Source organism: Dermacentor variabilis, chromosome 2 (genome assembly GCF_050947875.1).
Source record: "Dermacentor variabilis isolate Ectoservices chromosome 2, ASM5094787v1, whole genome shotgun sequence".
Taxonomy (NCBI): domain Eukaryota; kingdom Metazoa; phylum Arthropoda; class Arachnida; order Ixodida; family Ixodidae; genus Dermacentor; species Dermacentor variabilis.
This window is the reverse complement of record NC_134569.1, coordinates 245863398-245884258: the sequence shown is the minus strand read 5'-3', so window position 1 is coordinate 245884258 and position 20861 is coordinate 245863398. Positions and strand designations below refer to the sequence as shown.

The 20861-nt window shown below is 44.5% G+C and overlaps 1 protein-coding gene across 2 annotated transcripts in view; it reads right to left on the bottom strand.

The window, feature by feature from the left end:
- Positions 1 to 20287, bottom strand: part of LOC142573216 (uncharacterized) — a 217223-nt gene extending 196936 nt beyond the window's left edge. Inside the window, exon 1 of one of the 2 annotated variants that reach the window (XM_075682806.1) lies at positions 20230 to 20287. In XM_075682806.1, the coding sequence (XP_075538921.1) occupies positions 20230 to 20236 (7 nt within the window). In that variant the 5' untranslated portion in view covers positions 20237 to 20287. Of the gene's footprint in view, positions 1 to 18256; positions 18483 to 20229 lie in introns of those variants that run through there. The other variant, XM_075682805.1, reaches the window with a different exon arrangement.
- Positions 20288 to 20861: the final 574 nt, after the last annotated feature.

Genomic DNA, 20861 nt, shown 5'->3' with positions numbered 1-20861 from the left:
ACTGACGGCACCCACGAGGGAAAGCTGCCTCAGGGATAGTAAAATAGGTCAATAATATTCACCAGTGACTTAAGTATACGAGTTTATAGCAGGCATTGTGAGTCACTCGTTTCATCGCATTTCATTGGATGTATATGACGTCATGTTGCACAAAACACCAAGAACCCCGAACTGTGCATTGTATTTCACTTGTGATCACTCGTGGCTTGGCCATATTAGTTATGCAAATTAATGGTATTCATGACTGTTTTAGCGGTACCGATGATAAGGTCTTTGATTGGAGGCTGCGGATATCGCAGTAGAATAGTGAATCGTATTCGCTAGCGACCGAAGCCTCCCGGCGAGGGCCTAATGATTATCCTCGAATAAACCTTTATTGTATCGTTTGATAGCCATGACCAAATCGAATGTGTACCATTAATTCGACGTACTCATGCTGACGTTTTCTCTCAAATAATTCGGAGAATGTTCATCTTCTGTGTCGCTCTCATAACGACGTAGAAAATAAAAAAAATTGGCTGGGGCTTAGCTAAGCTTAAGCCTGGATATCTCGAAGCGAAAAGGTTCGGTGATGCTTATGGTTTAGCTTATGGCTATGCTTTATGATTTAGCCTATGGTTATGCTTACGGTTTAGCTTATGGTTATGCTTTATGATTTAGCCTTGGATATGCTTACGGTTTAACTTATGGATATGCTTATGGTTTAACTTATGGATCTGCTGACGGTTCAGCTTATGGTTATGCTTTATGATTTAGCCTATGGTTATGCTATACGTATGCCTTGTGTAGTTATGGAAATTGATTATCAATGATATATACCATAAGGTATGCAGGATTATTAAACTTCTTTATTCATCACTGTTGGGCACATTGTCTTGCGATTTCTGTACAGCCATAAACACAGCTCTCTGTATCTGTAGTATCACTCTCTTCTCCTTCCTTGTTGAATGCGCACGCCTATACCCTAGCGAGCGGTTATATCGTCGGCCTCCGCGATAAACACGCGCTTGCGACGAACGTCAAACGATGACGCATAGCGCGGAGCAGTGGCCACCTGCGCCGACTCCGAACACGCTTATGGAGCCAATTCGACTCCGACAAGCTCACGGAGCCAATTCACTCCGACTCGCTCGCGGAGCCAATTCCACTCCGATACGCTCACGGAGACAATTCGACTCCGAACACGCTCACGGAGCCAATTCCGACATACGCCGGCTCGCTCGATGCACGGTGTTCGAAGCTTTTCGCTTCAAAACCTCCAAAAGTTGTCGTTAGTCCCGTGGCAGGATAGCTACCGGTCTACCACCCCGCTCTTTCATTTTCAAGGTGTTAGCTCATAATACGTTCGCAAATTTTCAGAAATCTTGAAATCCAAAGGTTCTTGAATTCCGTTGTGCTGGATTAAATTCACTGGCGCTTGGATTATTTCGGCTGGCGTTTGGATTAAATTGAGTGGCGTTTGGATTAAATTGACTGGCGCTCGGATTAAAATCACTGGCACTTGGATTAAATTGACTGGCGCTTAGATTAAATTGACTGGCGCTTGGATTAAATCGAGCGGGAAAACCTGTACTTACTATAAAGTTGTCAATCAACTTTTTATTGGAACCTTGAGGACTGCTGTTTGTATACGCCAGACTTGGAGGCGGTCACATTCACGTGCACCTATATTTTCTAAAAAGTTCAAAATCGCATATAATTAGAAATAGTCATGACCCAACTTCAGCGCGGACTCCAGGTAACGTCGATACCGAACGCACCAGGAGCGCAGCGGATGATAGCGCCAACGTCACACCAGACGGCCTGTCGCGAAGAGACCGACAAAGTTTGAAACTGACAGTCGCGGTCAGTCAAGGCACATACTGATGCGGCACGCTTTGCCTGGAAAGCAATGAACGAACTGTATCGTTTGACATGCCAAAACGACGCTATGATTGTGACGCCTGCCGTAGTCGGAAGCACCGGTATAATTTTGACCACGTGGTGTTTTTTAGCGTGGACCCAATGCACGGTGACCGGGGTAGTTGGAGAAGTATGGGAGAGGCCTTTGCCCTGCAGTGGGCGTAACTAGGCTGATGATGATGATGATGAATGCACGGTACACGGCCGTTCTTGCAATTCACCCTCCCTTCTCTCCGTCATTTCTCTCCAGTAAGCCGACAATGTTTTGGAAGATCGTTAAGCCGATCAAAAGAGATGTCATATCATTAAAGGGCCCAAATGATGACGTCATGAGTCCTGAAGAATGTTGTACTTTGTTAAATAATGCATTTGTATCATCTTTTTCGCATCCACCATGTGGTCGGATGCCATGTGTATGCAACCGCAATTTTTTTCCAATGGATCCGATTGCCATTGATTCCGTGGGAAGAATGAAGCTAATTGGGAAACTAACCGCCGTGGTTGCTCAGTAGCTATGGTGTTCGGCTGCTGAGCATGAGGTCGCGGGATCGAATCCCGGCCACAGCGGCCGCATTTCGATGGGGGCGAAATGCGAAAACACCCGTTTGCTTAGATTTAGGTGCACGTTAAAGAACCCCAGGTGGTCAAAATTTCCGGAGTCCTCCACTACGGCGTGCCTCATAATCAGAAAGTGGTTTTGGCACGTAAAACCCCAAATATTATTATTATTAATTGGGAAATTGAAATTGTTTTCATGCTGCGGTGTTCATGTATTAACTCGAAGTTTCTGCGAAACAAAGAAGTGTACTCATCTATTTTTCTGTCACACAATTTCACCCAGTGTATTCAGTCTTCTAGACTGCCGTTAGATTGGAAAGTCGGAAAGGTGGTCCCGATCTTTAGATCAGGTAACTGCCTGTTTTCTTAACTACAGACCGATATCCTTAACGTCCTTTCCTTGCAAACTTCTAGAACATGTCATACATTCAAGTCTTGTGTCTTTTCTTGAAACCTTTCTTTAATCCCTCCCAGCATGGTTGCGGCAAATTTTGTCTTGCGAAACGCAACTATTGTCGTTTACCCACAGCATTGCTTTTGCCTTAGGCAGTGCGTCTGTTATTGACTGCATTTTCTTAGATTTTGCTAAACCCTTCGACACAGATCTCCATCAACTGCTTCTCCTTAAAATTAGCACACTAAATGTATATCCTAACATACTTAGGTGAATCGAATGCTCCCTTGCTAACCGTTCTCAGTTTGTGCTAGCCAATGACTGTACCTCACGTCCGGTGTTCTGCAAGGCTGTGTTTTAGGTCCCTTATTGCTTCTTATAGACATTTATGACCTTCCTGATAACATTAGCTCTTCTATTAAATTATTTGCTTGCGATTGTGTGTTGTATCGAGTAATAACAAGTTCAAACCATTCTTGTATTCTTCAATCGGACCTTAACGCTATCTGCATTTGGGGATATAAGTGGCTAATGACTATAAATAATGACAAATGTAAAAGCATAAGAATCTCGCGCCATTCTGCTATTTGTTCTCGTTACATTATTAACAACCAAGATCAGCTTGATCAAGTTCGTTCATAGAAATATCTTGGCGTTCACATAACCAGTAACTTCTCGTGGAACTTGCAAATTGACTTCATCACCGCCAACGCAAATCTTACTCTCGGATTCTTGCGTCGCAATTTCGCTCAAGCTTCAATATATCTAAAACGGTTATATTACCAAACTCTCGTGAGGCCTAAACTTGTATACGCGTCGGCAATATGGGATCGAGCTCAACACATCGTAATTGACCTCATAGTATCCTTACAAAACCGTTCCGCTCGTTTCATTACCTTCAACTATCATTTTAGAGCTAGCTCTTCCTTAATGAAATCGTATGTTAGATCGCCAGATCTACTTCTCTGGCAAAAAATTTTTCGCCCGGCCTTGTTTAATAAAATCTTCTTTTTTGCCCATCACTAAAAAGCAAACTTCTTCTCCAGCCTTCATACGTATTATCTCGCACTGACCACGAGCTTAAGGTCGCCATCCCCTATTGTCGTACTAATGTTTTCTTCGACTCATTTTTGGCAAAAACTTGCAGCGAGTGGAACCGCTTTCCCCATTTCATTGCCTTCGCTGTGGACGTGCCATCTTTAAAATCACCACTTATTGACTACCTGATGTAATAGCACCACTACTTCTGTTTAAAAACTTGTACTCTATACATTTGTATTTGTCTTTAGTTTTTGTAATAGCACCAATATCTTTGTACAGAATTCTGCACTCTGTACTTCTGTATCTATTTCTATTTTGCATTGTACCCACCCGCTATCTAACACCCTTCCGGGCCTTGAGGATACTGAAATAATGAAATAAATGAATAAATGGTAATGCGACCACCGCCACCGCACTTTGATCCAGCACCCATGGGCTCAGTAGGACAACGCAATAGCCAATAAGCAGCAACGGGGGGTGCATTTGTACCGACATGACACCATTCCCACTACGTCGCACATTGCGCCAGGGACGTTTTCGTTTGAAGTAACAGCGAGGTGCCCTCTCTTCCAATATCTAATTATTGTATTGTATTATTGTATTAGTATAATTGTATTATGTATCATTGTATTGTATTATTGTATTGTATCTCATTATTTATCATTACTGCAATTGTACTAATTGAGCTGTTGTTGCTTGCCAAATGAACTTTTCTGTTAACCACGAACAGGGGGTCCCAATTCAGCTTGAACTACGGGACCTCCTTCTGTATACCTCTATATGTATATTATTTTTATGCAATAATAAAAATTGATTGATTGAATGAGTATTGCTGGACTGAACGTGGAAATTCGATTACACGAGATTTTCGAGAATTCCAGAAAAAATTAGGTCGGAATAAAATTTCTTTATTTATTTTATTTATCAAATACTGCAGGCTTTCACAGTGGGACCCAGCAGGGGTGGCATAAAAATAAATGTAAAAATAAAGAATGCGACTACCTGCAAATTTGCCGTTTATAAAACTGCAATAATGCCTCTAAGAAAAGTTATTTGAAGATTTTTGAGAAATATTTTCTTGAAACGCATTATTACAGGCAAAAGTAGGTTCGCCTCACCTAGGAACGCCTGTGCTGGATGTCATGTTAGCTACGCTCACTGCCTTCTTTAGGAATCTGTGTAGCCTAAAAAGCTAAAAAATATTAGGGACTCGGCGAAAATTCCAAGTTTCGATACGAGTCGAATACTACACACTAACTATTCATGTTCATATTCAAAAATAAGTACCTTTTATTTTAGGGTATATAAATATAACCAAAATTTCGCAATAACCGAATGTTAATGCCTGATTACTGTATTCCGTCTCCTTAAGAAAATATCGCAAATACGAAAACAGACAACAATAAACGTTTTAGATGCAATGCACTAGCAAGATTGGTAATTCATGCTAGGTTTTGGATTCATGGCAAATGCCCACCTGACAATCTGTGACTGTTTGTATTCTGTCATGTTGTACTTGTGGCATTCGTAATTTCGTTCTATCTTTAACGCTACAACATGTGATGTTCTCTTTTGTGAAATGTTCGGCCATCCTTTTAGATGCTTATTTTACCTCATTACACAACTTCTGATCATTTTTCAAGAACCATTTCTACAGCGGTTTTGAGACCTCGTCATGCAGTATACATTATTTCTTGGAAGGCTTCTGTACAACCAGGCTCTAAAGATGTTGAGGGGCTATTCGTGCAATATTCTTTATTGAAAACCTGTGATTTTGTACCTAAACCTGATCATTTGTGCCTGCCGTTTGCACTCCTCCCCTTACTTAAATATAAAGAATGCGGAAATAGCAAAAGTGAACACCGTCATCCGGAAGGCCGTCAAGATTGCCGTAGGAATCTCCGACCGCGCTTCCACAGAACGACTACTCCACTTAGGTCTCCACAACACCTGGGAAGTGTTAGTCGAAGCACACAAAGCCAACCAACTTGAACGTCTCAAACTTACTGAAACAGAAAGGCTATACTCAGAAGATTAGGATATACTGAAGGTATGCAATGGCACGACGAGAAAAGAGTAATCTTAGAGAAAATTCGAGAGTACATCTCTGTAGCCCCCATCCAAAGAAATATGCATCCAACCCACCATGAAGGGAGAAGAAAAGCCAGAATAGAGACTCTCCTAAAAACCTAAGGCCGAAATCCGGACACATGATATACTGACGCAGCGAAATATTCGGAAACTCCAGCGTATGCTATGAGCGTTGTTGATTGCAAGGGCAAAGAGAGAACGGCAGCTACCACGTTGAAAAGAGAAATAGATGCGGCCGAAGAAACAGCAATAGCCCTGGCCATCTCAACGTGCGGGGAAGGAGCAATATTACTCCCTGATTCACGAGCGGCTTGCCGAAGAAGGGTTGAAATTCCGGCCAGTTGGTACATACGGCCAGTTGGTACAAAGTTGGTACTTGAGTTGACAGTCCAGTCGTTGTGGTGTGAACCTGTCTTCTTGACTGTTGTCTTTTGTGACTGTTTTTTTTTTCTTCAAGGCTTGCCCAAATTTTCAGAAAGGGAGAATTTCCACGCAAGCCCAATAAATGAACCTGTCTTCTTGACTGTTGTCTTTTGTGACTGTTTTTTTTTTCTTCAAGGCTTGCCCAAATTTTCAGAAAGGGAGAATTTCCACGCAAGCCCAATAAATGCTCACAACCACGGCAAAGAAGCACTTACCAGATATATAGATCGTTCGGACTTCGGGCCACAAGTGTCTGCTGGGGAATGAGGCAGCCGACGCCTCTACCCGAGCTCACGTTCACCGGGCTTTCTCACAGGACGAGCTAAGGAGGAAGGATCAAGTCCAGAAAAAGTACACCGATATTTTGCGACACTACAGGCTGGACAGAAGAACTTACCCGCCACCTCACCCTAGCCTAACTACGGAAGAAGCAACTAACTCTTAGGAAATTGCAAGCCAATACCTACGTCTATGGGAACTTATTGCACCGAGTTTCGACGTCTGAGCACGGATACATCTGCAAGTGCTGTGATGTCCCAGACAGCCTATGGTATGGGGATGTGTAGGAAAACATTGCACAGCAGACATCCAATCACTAAGTGACGAACAGTGACAGGCCAAGCTCACAGACCCGGACCTGAAGAGAGAGCACGACCTCGTCGAACGGTCACGGGAGATGGCGCGTGGCTGCCCGGAATACGGAGGCCGTCCGCCGAGGGCGCACACTGCGCTTGCTAAGAGTAAAGGCTCACTCTCTCACTAGGCACTACACGCGTGGTGGCAAACTATCCCGAAATAATAAACATTCTCACTATAAGTATATACGTGTGCGTTCAACTATTCGACCTACTTTTTGTATCTGTTTCGTATTTCAAAGAGTTCACATACGCCCACCTGTAGTTTATACGTATGTGGCCGTGCAGGCCAGGTGTAATGCGGTGCTTGTAGATCGGGCTCCACCAGCGGAAAGGCGTCGTTTCGTCCACTTTCATATTCTTCATTCTCTTCCACATTTCTAATTCAGCCTCGGCTAATTTTCGCGATGCTTTCCTTGACTTCAATGACTGTTGCCTTTGCATGGTCATGACTAATAAAAATTGAGCCCCTCGCTTTCCCTTCTTCTCTCGTTTATACAGAGTGTTTGACGTAACTTTAACTGATCATTAAAAAAAATGTGGTTAACTGCAGCTGGGTGAGGCCAACGAAGTATGGTTTGCTGTTATGTGGCGCTCGTTAAAATATTTTCCTTATATTCCGCTTGATTAGTTAACTGATATCAATTATTCACAATTTCTAATATTTACTTTAGGGCCTAGTGGGTTTTTTTTACATTGCAGAAGGAGTTAAGAAGATCAATTCAATTTTTTGTAGCAACGTGCCTGAAGCGTGGTGATATTTTGCGGCGTTCAAAGAAAGCCCGCGAAATATCAAATAAAACCACGTGACTGCGCTCATACGCCATCCTCTTGCAGCGCTCTCAACTGTGTGCGCGCACCGTGGCGCAGTGAGCGGCCGCAGCTTTGCGTGGCCTTCACCGTCCGCCAGCGTCTTTGGCGCGTGGAAAGCGAGTGCCGTTGTCCCTGATAAGTGACAGTCTCGAGGCATGGTTGAGAGCGTTGCAACGCGATAGCGCATGAGCGCAGTCAGGTTGTTTTATTGACCCTGAAAAAAATATAAGCCAGCATGTACATTGCCACATAAAATCCGATCGGTCGTTTCTGAATCGCCGCTACAATGTAGCGAAACGCACTTGGTCTTAAAGTGAATATTCAAAATTTTACGTAATTGATCTCAGTTTTTTAATGAATTAAGCGGAATATTAGAAAAATACTCTGAGGAGCGCCACATGACGGCCGACCATACATGCTTTGATTCAGCAGCGGTTAATCACTTTTTTTAAATCCTTTGGTTCAAGTTACATGAAACGCCGGCATATTCTCACGTGGTGACAGCGAAGAACACACTAGCGAAAAGTATGAATAACAAAATTATCCCTTTATTGGCAAACCTGCGCCCACGAAGGCAAGTAACACTCAAAGCACAACGATAGCGGCGAGCACAGTCGCTGATCGTCGCAATCATACCTGCGGATCAAACAGGTCATCTATTTATCACTGCTTATCAAAGTGTCATCTGGAAAGACCCCATAGCTGAGTGCGCCAATACGTCGGATGATCTGGTATGGTCCTAAATGGTACCGGAAAAGTTGCAAGTCCTCGTCGTCGTATCGGGGTCCCAACTCAAACAGGCCGCCGGGTTGGTATTTCACGTACCGTTGTCGAAGATTGTAGAGTTCTGTCCTTTGCTGATTCTTGATGCGCATGCGCGCTCCAGATAGGTGGAGAAGACCAGATCCTCTTCGCTGGTGACGTGAAGCGCCAGCATTGCTTCAAGAGTCATCGTCGCGTTATGTCCGTAAAGAAGCGTGGGAAAGCGTAGTAAATAAAGCGTCGTTTCTTATGTATGTGCGTCCTTAACTTACAATGTAATCTGGTGATATATATATATATATATATATATATATATATATATATATATATATATATATATATATTGGCAGGCCACGTGTTGCACGCCTCAACTGCCGCCGCAAGAGGCCGCCCTTTTGATCTATCTAAATTTAGCAGAGGCACTAAGGAAGTTAATCTCTTTACCAATGAGGCACACAGACGTGTCACTAACGCAAGTGACTTCTTTCCTAACTATGTGGAATGCGTCCAGAATCTCTTTCATTCCTCGTTGTTTTCCACCGCTGTTTTGCCGCAATGTCTACAATGACTAGGGAAATGAGCACAGTCTTTTGCGGAAAGGGAAGCCTTGCGTTCTCTAATGCGGTCGTTGAAACGCCGGCTAGTTTGGCCGATGCGTGCCTTTCCCAGAGATAAAGGAATATGGTGGACCACTTGTGTGGCGCAAGGCAGAAATTTGACAGCATGACCTATGCCGCAGGAGGAACTTCCTTGCTCTTGTCGGTTGATGCAGCTGCACAGTACACTTGACTTTTACACAGCGGAGAACTGCATGCGCGTATTATGAATATTCGCCACTTCCTTAATGTTGCACGACAACTTGGCAACATAAGGCATAACAGCAATTCTCGTTTTGTCGCCAGCGAAGGCATTTGGATTGGCATTAGGGTTTCCCCTGCCTGACAACTTCAACTGTTTGAGCAGGGTCTCGGACACCGCTTTCGCTCGACGGTCTCGAAAGCCAGCCAAATTTATTTGTCTTGCTTGTTGCGCCACACTCGGCTGGATTGTCTGAAAACAGCTCCTCTGAAGCGCGTTCTTCAAACAGAGCGTGGCTATGCCCCTCTTTGTATCGAGTGCGTGAGCTCTGCGGCCGGATCTCCTTCTTTGAACGCGGAGCATACCCCGAGCACAAGTGCCCTTCGGTGTTGAACGTAAATTTTAGGCCAGGAACTTAATACAATCATTCAATCTGTAAGGAAGAACGGAAAAAAGTGGAGAAAGAAAGGCAGGGGATAAACCAGTTTAGCTCAATCGGTTTGCTACTTTACTCATGGGAGCGGGATGGGGGGGGGGATGAAAGATACAAATAATATAATCTGTTATGCGGCTGTGCAATGTGTGTGTGTGTTTCTGTATGAGTAACTTCTTTATTTTCCCCGAACTGGAGCTGTGACTACGCACACGGGACGCACGCTGGTGATGATCTGTGCAGAGGTTGAAGACAAGATTGACATATTGTGCTCACAATATATGCGTTCCGTATGGTAGCCTTCAAGGAAGTATGACGAACAGGAGGGGGGGGGTTGTGCCATTCAGATGGAGTCCTCGGTATGACCAAATGCAAGTACATACTGGTCTGCCAGAATAGCACTCAAACTTTTAAGCGATGGCCTGCGCGAGGTGAAACGCAACAATGAGGACTTGCTTCAGACTAAGTTTGGTAAAAATAGACCTTATGAAAACGACACATGTAGGTGAAGTTTTAGTGTGCAGACGAATTCACTAAGGTGAAGGAAGGGCCTTGTTATAGAGATACTGGCAATATAAATGAGGGTAGCTGACCGCAGTGAATCGAACTGAATGGGTTAGAGTGCACATAAAAGGTCACAAGTTGAAGACGCCTTCTTCAAACATCACCGTCGAGAGTTGGGCCAGTTGGAGCATGATTGAATCGGAAAATAAGTTTCACCTTCAAGAATATTTGAATTTTTATTCGATCTATATTTTATAAAGAAGCAATTTTTATGAAAGAAAGCTAAAGAAACATTTGGGCATCAACACTTCTGAATGTTGTTAGCCAATTCTAGATTGTGGAGTTAAACTTAATAAATAGATATACGTATTCATGATATATTCGTAGTCATGATTTCACGATGGCGTAAAAGAGAGGAAAGATGAATTAGACTGGCAACCCACTACTTCTGTGTAGTCCATATCTCTTGTTTCTTTGGCCGTATGCGAAGATATTTGTACGAGTACAAACTAGCCCGATCCCAGTGCTTATGATTGCTATCAATAATGGGTAATAATAGGAATTGACAAGCGGCAACTACATATTGTCAAGGGCCTAAGCGAAAGGGTGCTGTGAGTAAGTACGGCAAAACCTCATTATTTTGCATTTCCTGACATTCACATGCACGAATGAGTATTATGTTGTCGAAGTGCTCTATAGTATTCCATATCCGGAAACAGTACGTATCGTCAACTTATTTTGACTCCTAGACTTCCTCAGGCTTTTAAGCATTTACTCACGCTGTGCATTGCACGTGTATTGTGCCTCTTATCAGTGAATATTAAACAATATAAAGAAGAAACAAATAGTACCTTGCTGCTCATAAACTTGAATTATGTGTTCTTCGGTTACAGTGGTAGTGCTTCGTTGATGTGAAGGGAAAAATAAATAACGAAACATTTCCTAATACGTATGCCATTCAATGCGAGAATGTCATCCGCGATGGTGGTTTAGTGGTTGTGGGGTTGCACTGCTAAGCACGAAGTCGCAGGATCAAATTCCGGCCCCGGCAGCCGTATTTAGACGGGGGTGAAATGCAAGAATGCCCCTGTTCAGTGCATTGGGGCCATGGTAAAGATACCCTGGTGGTCAAAATTAATCTGGACTCCCCCACGCAACTTGCTTCATAATTAAATTGGGGTTTGGGCACCTAAAACCGCACAATTCAGCTTTAGTGTCCTCATTTTTACGTCAGCAAAAGTAGACAGTTGAAGAGGTGGTTCAGGCATTATTGGAAGAACATCAAGAAGAAACGCTTTTTATTCAGAGCATTTGCTGAACATTCTGCTTCATGAGGGCACGACAAAGTACGTGTGATTGTGAAAGAAATGAATCTAACGACGCACTTTTATCTTCAGTTCCTTCACATCCAAACTATGATGGGCACGCTCCATCGAAATGAATGGAATCTGTCGCATGCATAAGTAAAGTGTCTCGATCACGTTATATGACGTACGGAAGGGACTGCTTTGTAGCGAAACTTTCATTGCCTCTTCTTTCTACTTTCCCACTGCTGCTGCTGCTGTCTGGCAGGCAGCGTCGGGGGTGGTTGACAGTGCGTACGATGAACATGGGAGAAGCACGGGAGAGGGGTCTGCAAGACCTGCCCAACTCTTTCTGTTTCGTCGCAATGAAATCTGGACTGCTGTAATTTGGTGCCAGCACCCCGAAAAAGTATTGGAGACGCTGCAGCGCTTATCCTTGCACACACGCACAACAGCCCACAGAAAAAATAGAATGGGATAGAGGAAATAAATACAGGAGGCAGAAAATTAGCAAAGGCAACGCTGTGACAACACGAGTGAATAACAACATCGTCACTCTTCGCTCGTGGTGGATTGTACACCTGGGAGGACCACGAGAGAGGGGCAAGGCGATGTCAGAAAATATGTGGCGAGTTTGCTGTCTAATATTAACGAAGCGCTGAAGTTGCGGGACACATTTTATTCAAGGTACACTGCGGTAAGTTCCTACTTAAAGCAGGTATGAGCCTTTGAATAGAACATGAAGAAGCACGGAAACCTGGATACAGGAGAAGAAAAGAATGAAGTGAGAATGTGAGAAGTGAGATGGACGCCAGTTCTACAGCAATGTTTTACGTCTACTGCGTCCTTTACCTAGTAACGCTACATTATTTTGGCGCAGCCGACGACTCCAGCATGTGGGTGACATTTTTACTCGAGGAGACTTCCGCAGGGAAGATCATCTTTTCGAGATACCAAGCTCAACACGAACCAGCGGTGGAACTACCTCGGGAACTCAACTCGGCAGAACTTGTGAACCTGGTTTTAGAGATAGCTTCCATGGACACAGCTGAACTACGTCGGAAAGGTGCTGTGAAAGTGAACTTGCGTCTGGCGACCTTCGACGAATTAGTTCAACCGATGCGTCGAAAGGACTCTGGATCACGGTCTTCCACAGAAGAGGTGAGCCTCGTTTTGAAAGCTCTTCAGCTACAACAAGAACAGATTGCGGAACAAAATCAACTGGTGCCATCGCTTATATGCTCTCTAAACGCTGAGAACCCGATGCGTTTGACGGCATGTCTTCAAGTCCAGAAAGTTGGCTTTAATTCTATGAATATGCCACTGGGAAGAAAAACTGGCACTCTAATGAGGACGAGATTACTAACACGCGTAGTTACTTAAGTGGTGTTGCACGGAAGTGGTACGATCTGCACATTATTGAAGATGCTGGCAACTCTTGGAACCACTGGAAGGAAAAATTTTGCACGACATTCCGAAGCAACCCAGTGCAAAGATGGGACGCCAGCTTAATTTAGAATTCAAGCAGGACTCCTTCGTCGAGTATTTCTTTGAAAAACGCCGCCTTTTAATGTTGGCCGAGCGTATGCTTCCTCCTTCTGCCGTAGTAGCACTAATAATGCACGGACTGCAAGCGGAAGTCCTGAAGCTAGTGCAAGTACGATCCCCTAAAACTATGGATGGGCTCCTGGAGTGCCTTCACGACATACCATTTACTTCAGAAGAAAATATAACCGCTAGCTTAAGCAGTCGATTCAGACGGACCGGCGCGGATTGGTCAAGCCGTGATCCGCGAGAACCGAGCCGCCTTGCAGGCAGCACAGAGAACTTGGGTTGGCGTATTCCCAGAGGTCGGGTGAATAACGTCGACAACGACCCTGTCCCCCTACTTTCAGAAGCTGAAAAGTCTCCGACGGCAAAAATTAATAAATAGGGGTGATCAGTCCCACCCGATGACCACAACTGAGACTGTTTATTGGACTTGCTCTAGCATACTTCACATTCCTGTTAAAGTGGGAAACAGACATATGATGGCGTTGGTTGACAGCGGTGCTTCTCTATCATAAATGCCAAGCTGGTAGATGCAAGTCCCCTGCATAGTGGAAGAGTACTACGGGTGCAAGTTTACGATGGAAAAGTGACAATGCATAATCAGTGGGCCTCAGTAAACATCGAGTTCCAAGGTCATGAAATAGAGAGGGAAGTACTGGTGATAGAGGGGGTGAAGCGCGACTTTCTGCTATCAAGACCAGATATAAAGAAACTAAAAATCAACGTATACTGGGACGATGTGGTTTTAGTGGAAGGACTATCAAGGGAAGAAACACAGCAGGATAGAAAAGATAACCTGTGCATTGTCAAGTGCGCGGAGGATATTGCAACGACCTACCCTGAACTGGTATGCACAGCAAGCTATCCACAAGCGACGAAGTCACACAAGGTGCCTTTCGAACTAATTAACAAGACAGTCATCCGAAAATCACCTTATGACATGTCAAGAGAGCGCAATATATTGTTGAAGAAAGAATTGCAGGAGATGCTAGACGCCGATATAATCCGGCCTTCGTTGTCACCCTTCGCCTCTTCCATAACTATTGCGCCGAGGGAAGATGGAACTTTCAGACTGTGCACAGATTACAGGGTTCTTAATTGCCAGACAGAACTTACACCATTTCCTATGCCAAAGAGAGACACCATTATAGATGATACAGGTGGTTGCCGAAGTTTTTCACGCATTGACTTGTGCAAAGGTTTCTGGCAGATCCCGCTAACCGAAGAGACAAAAATGTACACTGCTTTTATCACACCCTTCGATTTGTACGACTATAACCGGCTTCCTTTCGGCTGGAAAAAACTCGCCAGCATGGTTCCAGAAGATTATGAAAGAAATCCTGAAGCCTTTCCTATGTGTCTTTTGTAACGTGTACATAGACGATATTATCGTCTTCTCCAAAACAAGGCTGAGCATCAGGAACACCTGTCTCAGGTATTAAATGCCTGGAGCTTGGCATACCTCAAGGTTAATTTTAAAAAAATTGCATTCTTTCAAAGAAAAGTTGTGTTTCTTGGAAGAGTGTTTGATGGTACTACCAAAAGCACGAAACAAGAGTCCGTCGAGAGGATATCCCAACTTGTAAAACCGTATGACGTCCACTCATTGCTTGTGTTTTTTGGGGATTAACAAGACATTTCAGACCTTTCATAAAGACTTTGCCATAAAAACAAGATGCCTCACGCGCCTAACGCCGAAAGAAGTTCAATTTGAGTGGGATGAGGAATACGAGATAGTCTACCGTGATCTGGTGCACAGAATCTCCGCTGACCCTATTCTGCACATACCAGATTTCACTTTACCCTTTTAACTGAATACCGACGCCGTAAACTATAGAACAGGCGCAGTCTTGTACCAGAAATGTCCAGAAGCATCCGGCGGACAAAAGCGACATGTAGTAGGCTATTACAGCAACACCCTCAAGCCACCTAAAGCCTACTACACTACTACTGAAAAGGAAGTTCTTGCTGTTTTTAAAGCAATTCAGTACTTCCATACGTACCTTGAAGGTGCGAAGTTTACTTTGTTCACCAATCACCAGGCACTCAGTCATCTCTTGAATATGACCCAACGTAAGGGACGTATCGCCAGATGTGTGAACTACTTGCAGCAGTTCGATTTCACCATCTCCCGCAGACCTGGACCCCTTTTGACTGGTGCAGATGCATTGCCTGGACTGATGATACAGGCCAACAAAGAACAATTGGAAGAAATCAATGAAGTAAAATTGTAGGAAGGCATTGAACAATTGATTTTTATGGAAGGTCGGTATCAAGTCCCGCCAACGCTGGTTTCCAGAGTGCTTTATTTGTACCACGATAGCCCAGAATCTGGAGGACACGGCGGATTTGGGCGCACCTACAAGAAGCTACTCAAGAGATTTATGTGGCCTCACATGAAAGAAGACGTCAATCAATACGTTCGTTCATGCCACATTTGTCAAGTTAACAAAGTGAAATATACGCAGCCTATGCACGCCATGATAGTACCTTTCCACTCGAACGTGCCTTTTGAAGTTATACACCTGAATTTTGCCGAGCTAAATAAGAAACGAGAATAAGTCCGAAAAACACAAGCTTTTCTTCTGGCCATAGATGAATGCACCAGGATGATCGCGGCACGGGCAGGAAAAGAAGGTGCGCATAGTGTCATAGCCCTTCTCGAACGGGATATGTTTAGGACAACAGGACGATCGTATGTGACAACGGTCTAGCGTTCAAGAGTGAAAAGCTAGCAAGATGGGCTCCAGACCACAATATATCAATCCAATTCTGTGCGCCATACCATCCCGCAGTGAATGGGCTTGCAGAGCGTGCTATACGAGATGTGAAACAATACATCAGGATGTACGATAGTTTCCCTGGTGGATAGAAATGCTATTTAGAAGCAGCTGTAAAGCATCAAAATCGCTCCTATACCAGTGGCTTGGGATGCAGCCCGCAGTTCGCTTCTTGAAGAGAAACCCCTATTCTTCAAGCAAACCGTGAACTGGGGCTGTTAAAAAATTTCCAGATCGTCGAGGACAGGAAACAAAAATCGCAAGAGGAGAGGTACCGTAAACGAATGAAACAAAATTTTCACAAGAGACATTGCTCAGATATCCCAGACATTCAAGTCACCGACGTCATTCTAGTTAGGAAAGGAGTAAGAATTCATTGCCAAATTTTATCGTCCTTACTCTGTGACAGACAGCCACTCAGAAAGGAATATTGAAGACTGTGTGGTACATTGGAGAACAGGGCTCAGTTGAATGTGCTTTGATTGGAAACGCTTTCAAGTATTATCCCAGGAGGGGTTAGCAAAAGAAACCTGGAAGAATGCAGCGGTATGAGCCTTTGAATAGAAGATGAAGAAGCGCGGGAACCTGGAGACAGGACAAGAGAAGAATGAAGTAAGAATAAAAGTAGACGAGATGGACGCCTGTTCCAGAGCAATGCTTTGCGTCTATTGTGCACTTTAACTACGAACGCTACACTACTATTTCATAAAAATAAATACGCAGGTGCAAGTTTGTCCGCGCCTGCAACCGACCTAGGGCCATCAGACGCCCAACCGCATTAAAGCACCATAGCATCAACACATTAATACGCAAGCAAGCCAACGTTTCAGCCGCGATGCTATGTGCCGTACGAGGCAATGACAGTGCTAAGCTTCCCGCGGACAACGAAAATGGCGAGCAAACGGCTCTTGAGTCACTGTATCTTCTGTACACCACGTAGACAAATGCGAGCGTTGTACGTAAAGTAACATTTACCATCACAACCCGACCTTTGTATGCTGTCAACATCATCGCCAAACGCCAATTCAGCAAAAGGCAAAGAAAGTTTCGCTTACATTGTCTCCCTCAGTGCGTACAATCTGAATGAATTTTTTTAAACGAACAGTTTTTTTTTTATAAATCCAAGAACGAGAAAAGACTGTCACAGAGACAGACATGGACACCACTGCACTCAGCAGCAATGCAGCACCAGCAAGCGCAAGGGTCCATTCTTGTGGGCTAATTCTGGCTCTCATCTTAGTGGACGGCCTCTGGTGGTCGCCCGCTGTAATTTCAGCGCCGATTCAAAGGCGGCCATGCAAAGGGCGCATGCATTCGCGCAACCGAGTTTAGTGGTCACCAAGGCTTACAGGTCTTTGAGACACACGTGCTGCCCACCTGTATAACCCCTACAGGTGAGCTCTTTAACGGCTCTGTTCTCCTCGTGTTTATGCAATGCAACAAAGGCGACCTAAATATCTTCACTGCAACAAATATACGCCTTACAGCACGTTATTATGCGGTAAAAGCGAGTACTTCCCTAGAAGCATTCTTCTTGTTGGGACCTCGGTTTAGCGGAGGCAAGGAATACGCCTTTTGTCAGGTTGAGAACGGAGAGTCGACTGGCTTTTTTAAAAAGTAAAAGCGCGTTTGCCGAGTCGCAGTGGTGGCGCCCAAGTCAGTCAGCCGCTTTGGTTCTAAGGAAGAGCAGGAGGCTACGCAAGCACACGCCGAGGCAAACACTTATCTATTTGCATTAGAGTATGAAATTCAACCATCTCTTATTTTCTGCATAATCGCATTGCTATATAGCACGGTGCCTTTGCTAGACTGCTTCTAAAAAATTGCTGATTTTCAGTATTCGGCGCAACTGCAGTGTTAAGGAGCTGGACCTGCAGTCATGAAGAATGTTTCAGCACGAATGAATTTAGGGAATCAGGTGTTCAACGAAAAAAGAAGCTCGACACGATAATTGGGCGATTTAAAAAAGCTGGTAAATTTTTGTGCTGAAGATAGCTATTCACAAGTAACAGAAAATTTTCGAACTGATATAGAACACGATATATTCCAAAAAATAAGCAGTGAGAACCCACGACATTGCCATGAACTTAATTTCCGTCTACTGCCGGGAATGTACTTGTCGTCCAATGAATTCCTACCGAATAGCACTCCTTCATACTTTAAGTAAACAACCGCCAGTTATTTGTAGATATAAATGCACATTCTACAGTACGATGTACAACCGTACTCACGGCGCTAAGCTCCGCGGGATATTTAGATGTGCTTACCTGCTGAAAAGAGAACAGAGAAAAACAGCATCGTCAAAGCCTCGAGATTTTCCATGGCTGCACCGTGTGCGGAGCTGCGTACAGTGCCCGAAGTGAGTCGACTGCGTGCGAACCTTTTCCCTTTGGCGGCACCTGATACACTTGCCAGTTTCGTTATCGCCTGAGCACCGTGTTGTAGGTCTACGGTGTTGACAGGGTCATCGCGAGAACACACAGGCGCGCTCCTCAAGCGGCGCTGAGAGGGAGTGCCGTCGCCCAATCGTCACTCCGGATAAGGCGCGCACGGTGCCCCCGATGACGCGGCGCTGCACTGTGGCCGCGCTGACGTCGCTCACTGTGCCGGGGAGGCTGCGCTGACGAAACCTCCAACTTCCGCTTTGGAAACTTCAGCTGCCCGCGTCAAATTCCAAACTAAGGACGAGGCCCGTGCGTCCTCAATATACACGAGGAAATGAACGGATTCATATTTGAATGTGCTTACTAGGCTTGCGCTTTCGAACTCTCGCTACACGTTTTCTGGATCACGTGAGAACTGATAGCCAATGCGATGACACATGTGGCCGTAATGAGCATGCTACAGCAATGTCGCGATGAAAGAGATTTTTGAAAGAAATACATGGAAAGGAAAGCTATCAATATAATTTCTCTCCAGTGACAATAAGAATGTGCTTTTAAGTCAATGTTACACGGAATCAGCCGTATCAGTGCGGCCAAAAAATAAACACGATCACAACTCCCAGTGACCAGCCATACTGCAAGCTTAATTTTCCAACACATTTTGTTGAAGTCGTTAAATGTACTTTCCACCAAAGGGCTTTTTAAGAGTGCTACCTTAAACAAAATAAAGTGTTACAATGCGCTCCGTAGGCGTTGTTTACAGTAAAGATTGAGATCGCTAGAATGGGCATAAGGCTTAAGGGGCACGGGGGGATACGCTGTCGAGGGATGGTCTCGCTGAGGCTGCAACTCAATTAAATTCCGTCGCATCCTAATGAAGTTAACAGTGTTTGTGATGATCCTTATTTATGATACCTAGCCAAGTATTTCTTGCGAATGTCCTCAAAGTGAACATTCGCAAAACGCGGACGTAAGCAGCGCACGATTCATCGCTGCTTACTAGCTGACTTGTTATGCCGGTCAACTTGCAGTGCGCACTGAGTGGGCCGCTGCATGCCACTGTGATTACGTTTCATGTTCGGCTGACTCTTCTTACAGTCCGCGACGAAATATGGAAAAACCAGCTCACAATATAGCGCGTTAAATAACATGAAACACAAAAGGTTAGCAGCAGCACAGCAATAAATTAGTCCACTTTGAGAGGGGTAACATTTGCTTGCCGACTAACATAGCGCAATTCGCTTAGCCCAGTGAAGTCGCGTTATGTGTGTTACGGATAAAATCTTTGCTAGAACAGCACAAGGCACCATGCTGGTCACATTGAAAGAAAGCATCTTCAGGAATGGACACTAGATTTATGAACACAGATGTGACGCTAGAGCATGGAATTGATAATATAACTAATAAAAATATCTTAACGCATTGACTTCAGGCTCGTGTATTGCTTTCCATGTATGACTGTGGTACCTTATCAATATGTCTCTCTGCGGTGAGCTTTTAGCAATAAATCCTCCCATGACACGAACCAAATAAACACTGCCAATACTGCTACCGAAACTAGCTCCGCAAACGGTGAAATGAGTTGTCATATTTCAAGTTTGAAAACAAATCATCCGTTTTACATTTTTATGTCTTTATGCTACCAGCAGTGTAAAGAAAGGGCAATCTTGCTTTCTCACCTGGAGTAGCACATACGAGAACAAACAGAAGGACCGCGCAATGAGAGAAGGAGCGAAAAACGGCAGGCGTGATGTTAGTAGACGGCACAATTCGCCAGAAAGCGAAGTGGTTAACGGACATTTTAGTTGCAAATAAAAGGAACAAATGAAGTTAGGCAAGTCATACGTAATGCTTACAGCTCATAGCAGGTGGCCTTCTGTGCCGTGTTTTCGCATATTTCTGCGTTCCTCTTTGGCCAAGATTGTTTTTAGAGGTGACTATATATGAATGAAGTTAAAGTTCAATAATACTTCAGTGGACTCCCACGTTCGTCACTCGTCAAGACTAAGCCGCATGTGAGCGCGAGAAAGAAGGGGCGGGCCGAGCCACTCTTCTACACCGGACAGGGTTGCGCGTGATCCGTTGCGTCGAGCCCGGCACGCGACAGGCGTTTCCTGTTACGTCTGTACATAGTTGGGCATGTATACGTTCCGCATACACTTCGCAACCCTCGCTGAAAGTGGGAGCGATTTCACCGAGCGCACGCCTTTTGCATGAACACGCTTGGGGCCTGAATCGTCGTGGTCGCACTTTTCCCGGCTACCTCAAGCTCAATTTGCGTAAATATTCAGTCAAATCATTGTAAGAATATTCTTCCTCCACTTGGCATCCATATGGCACCACAACCCTTCAGTTTGTTCAAAACCGCGGCGCTTGTTGCACAGCGCCTAACTATTCTTGCTAGGCAAGTGTTTTATCAATCAAAGATAACTTAGATTTGTCGGCGCTCCATCCCACCACCAATGCTACCGCCCTGAGACCTGTGCCA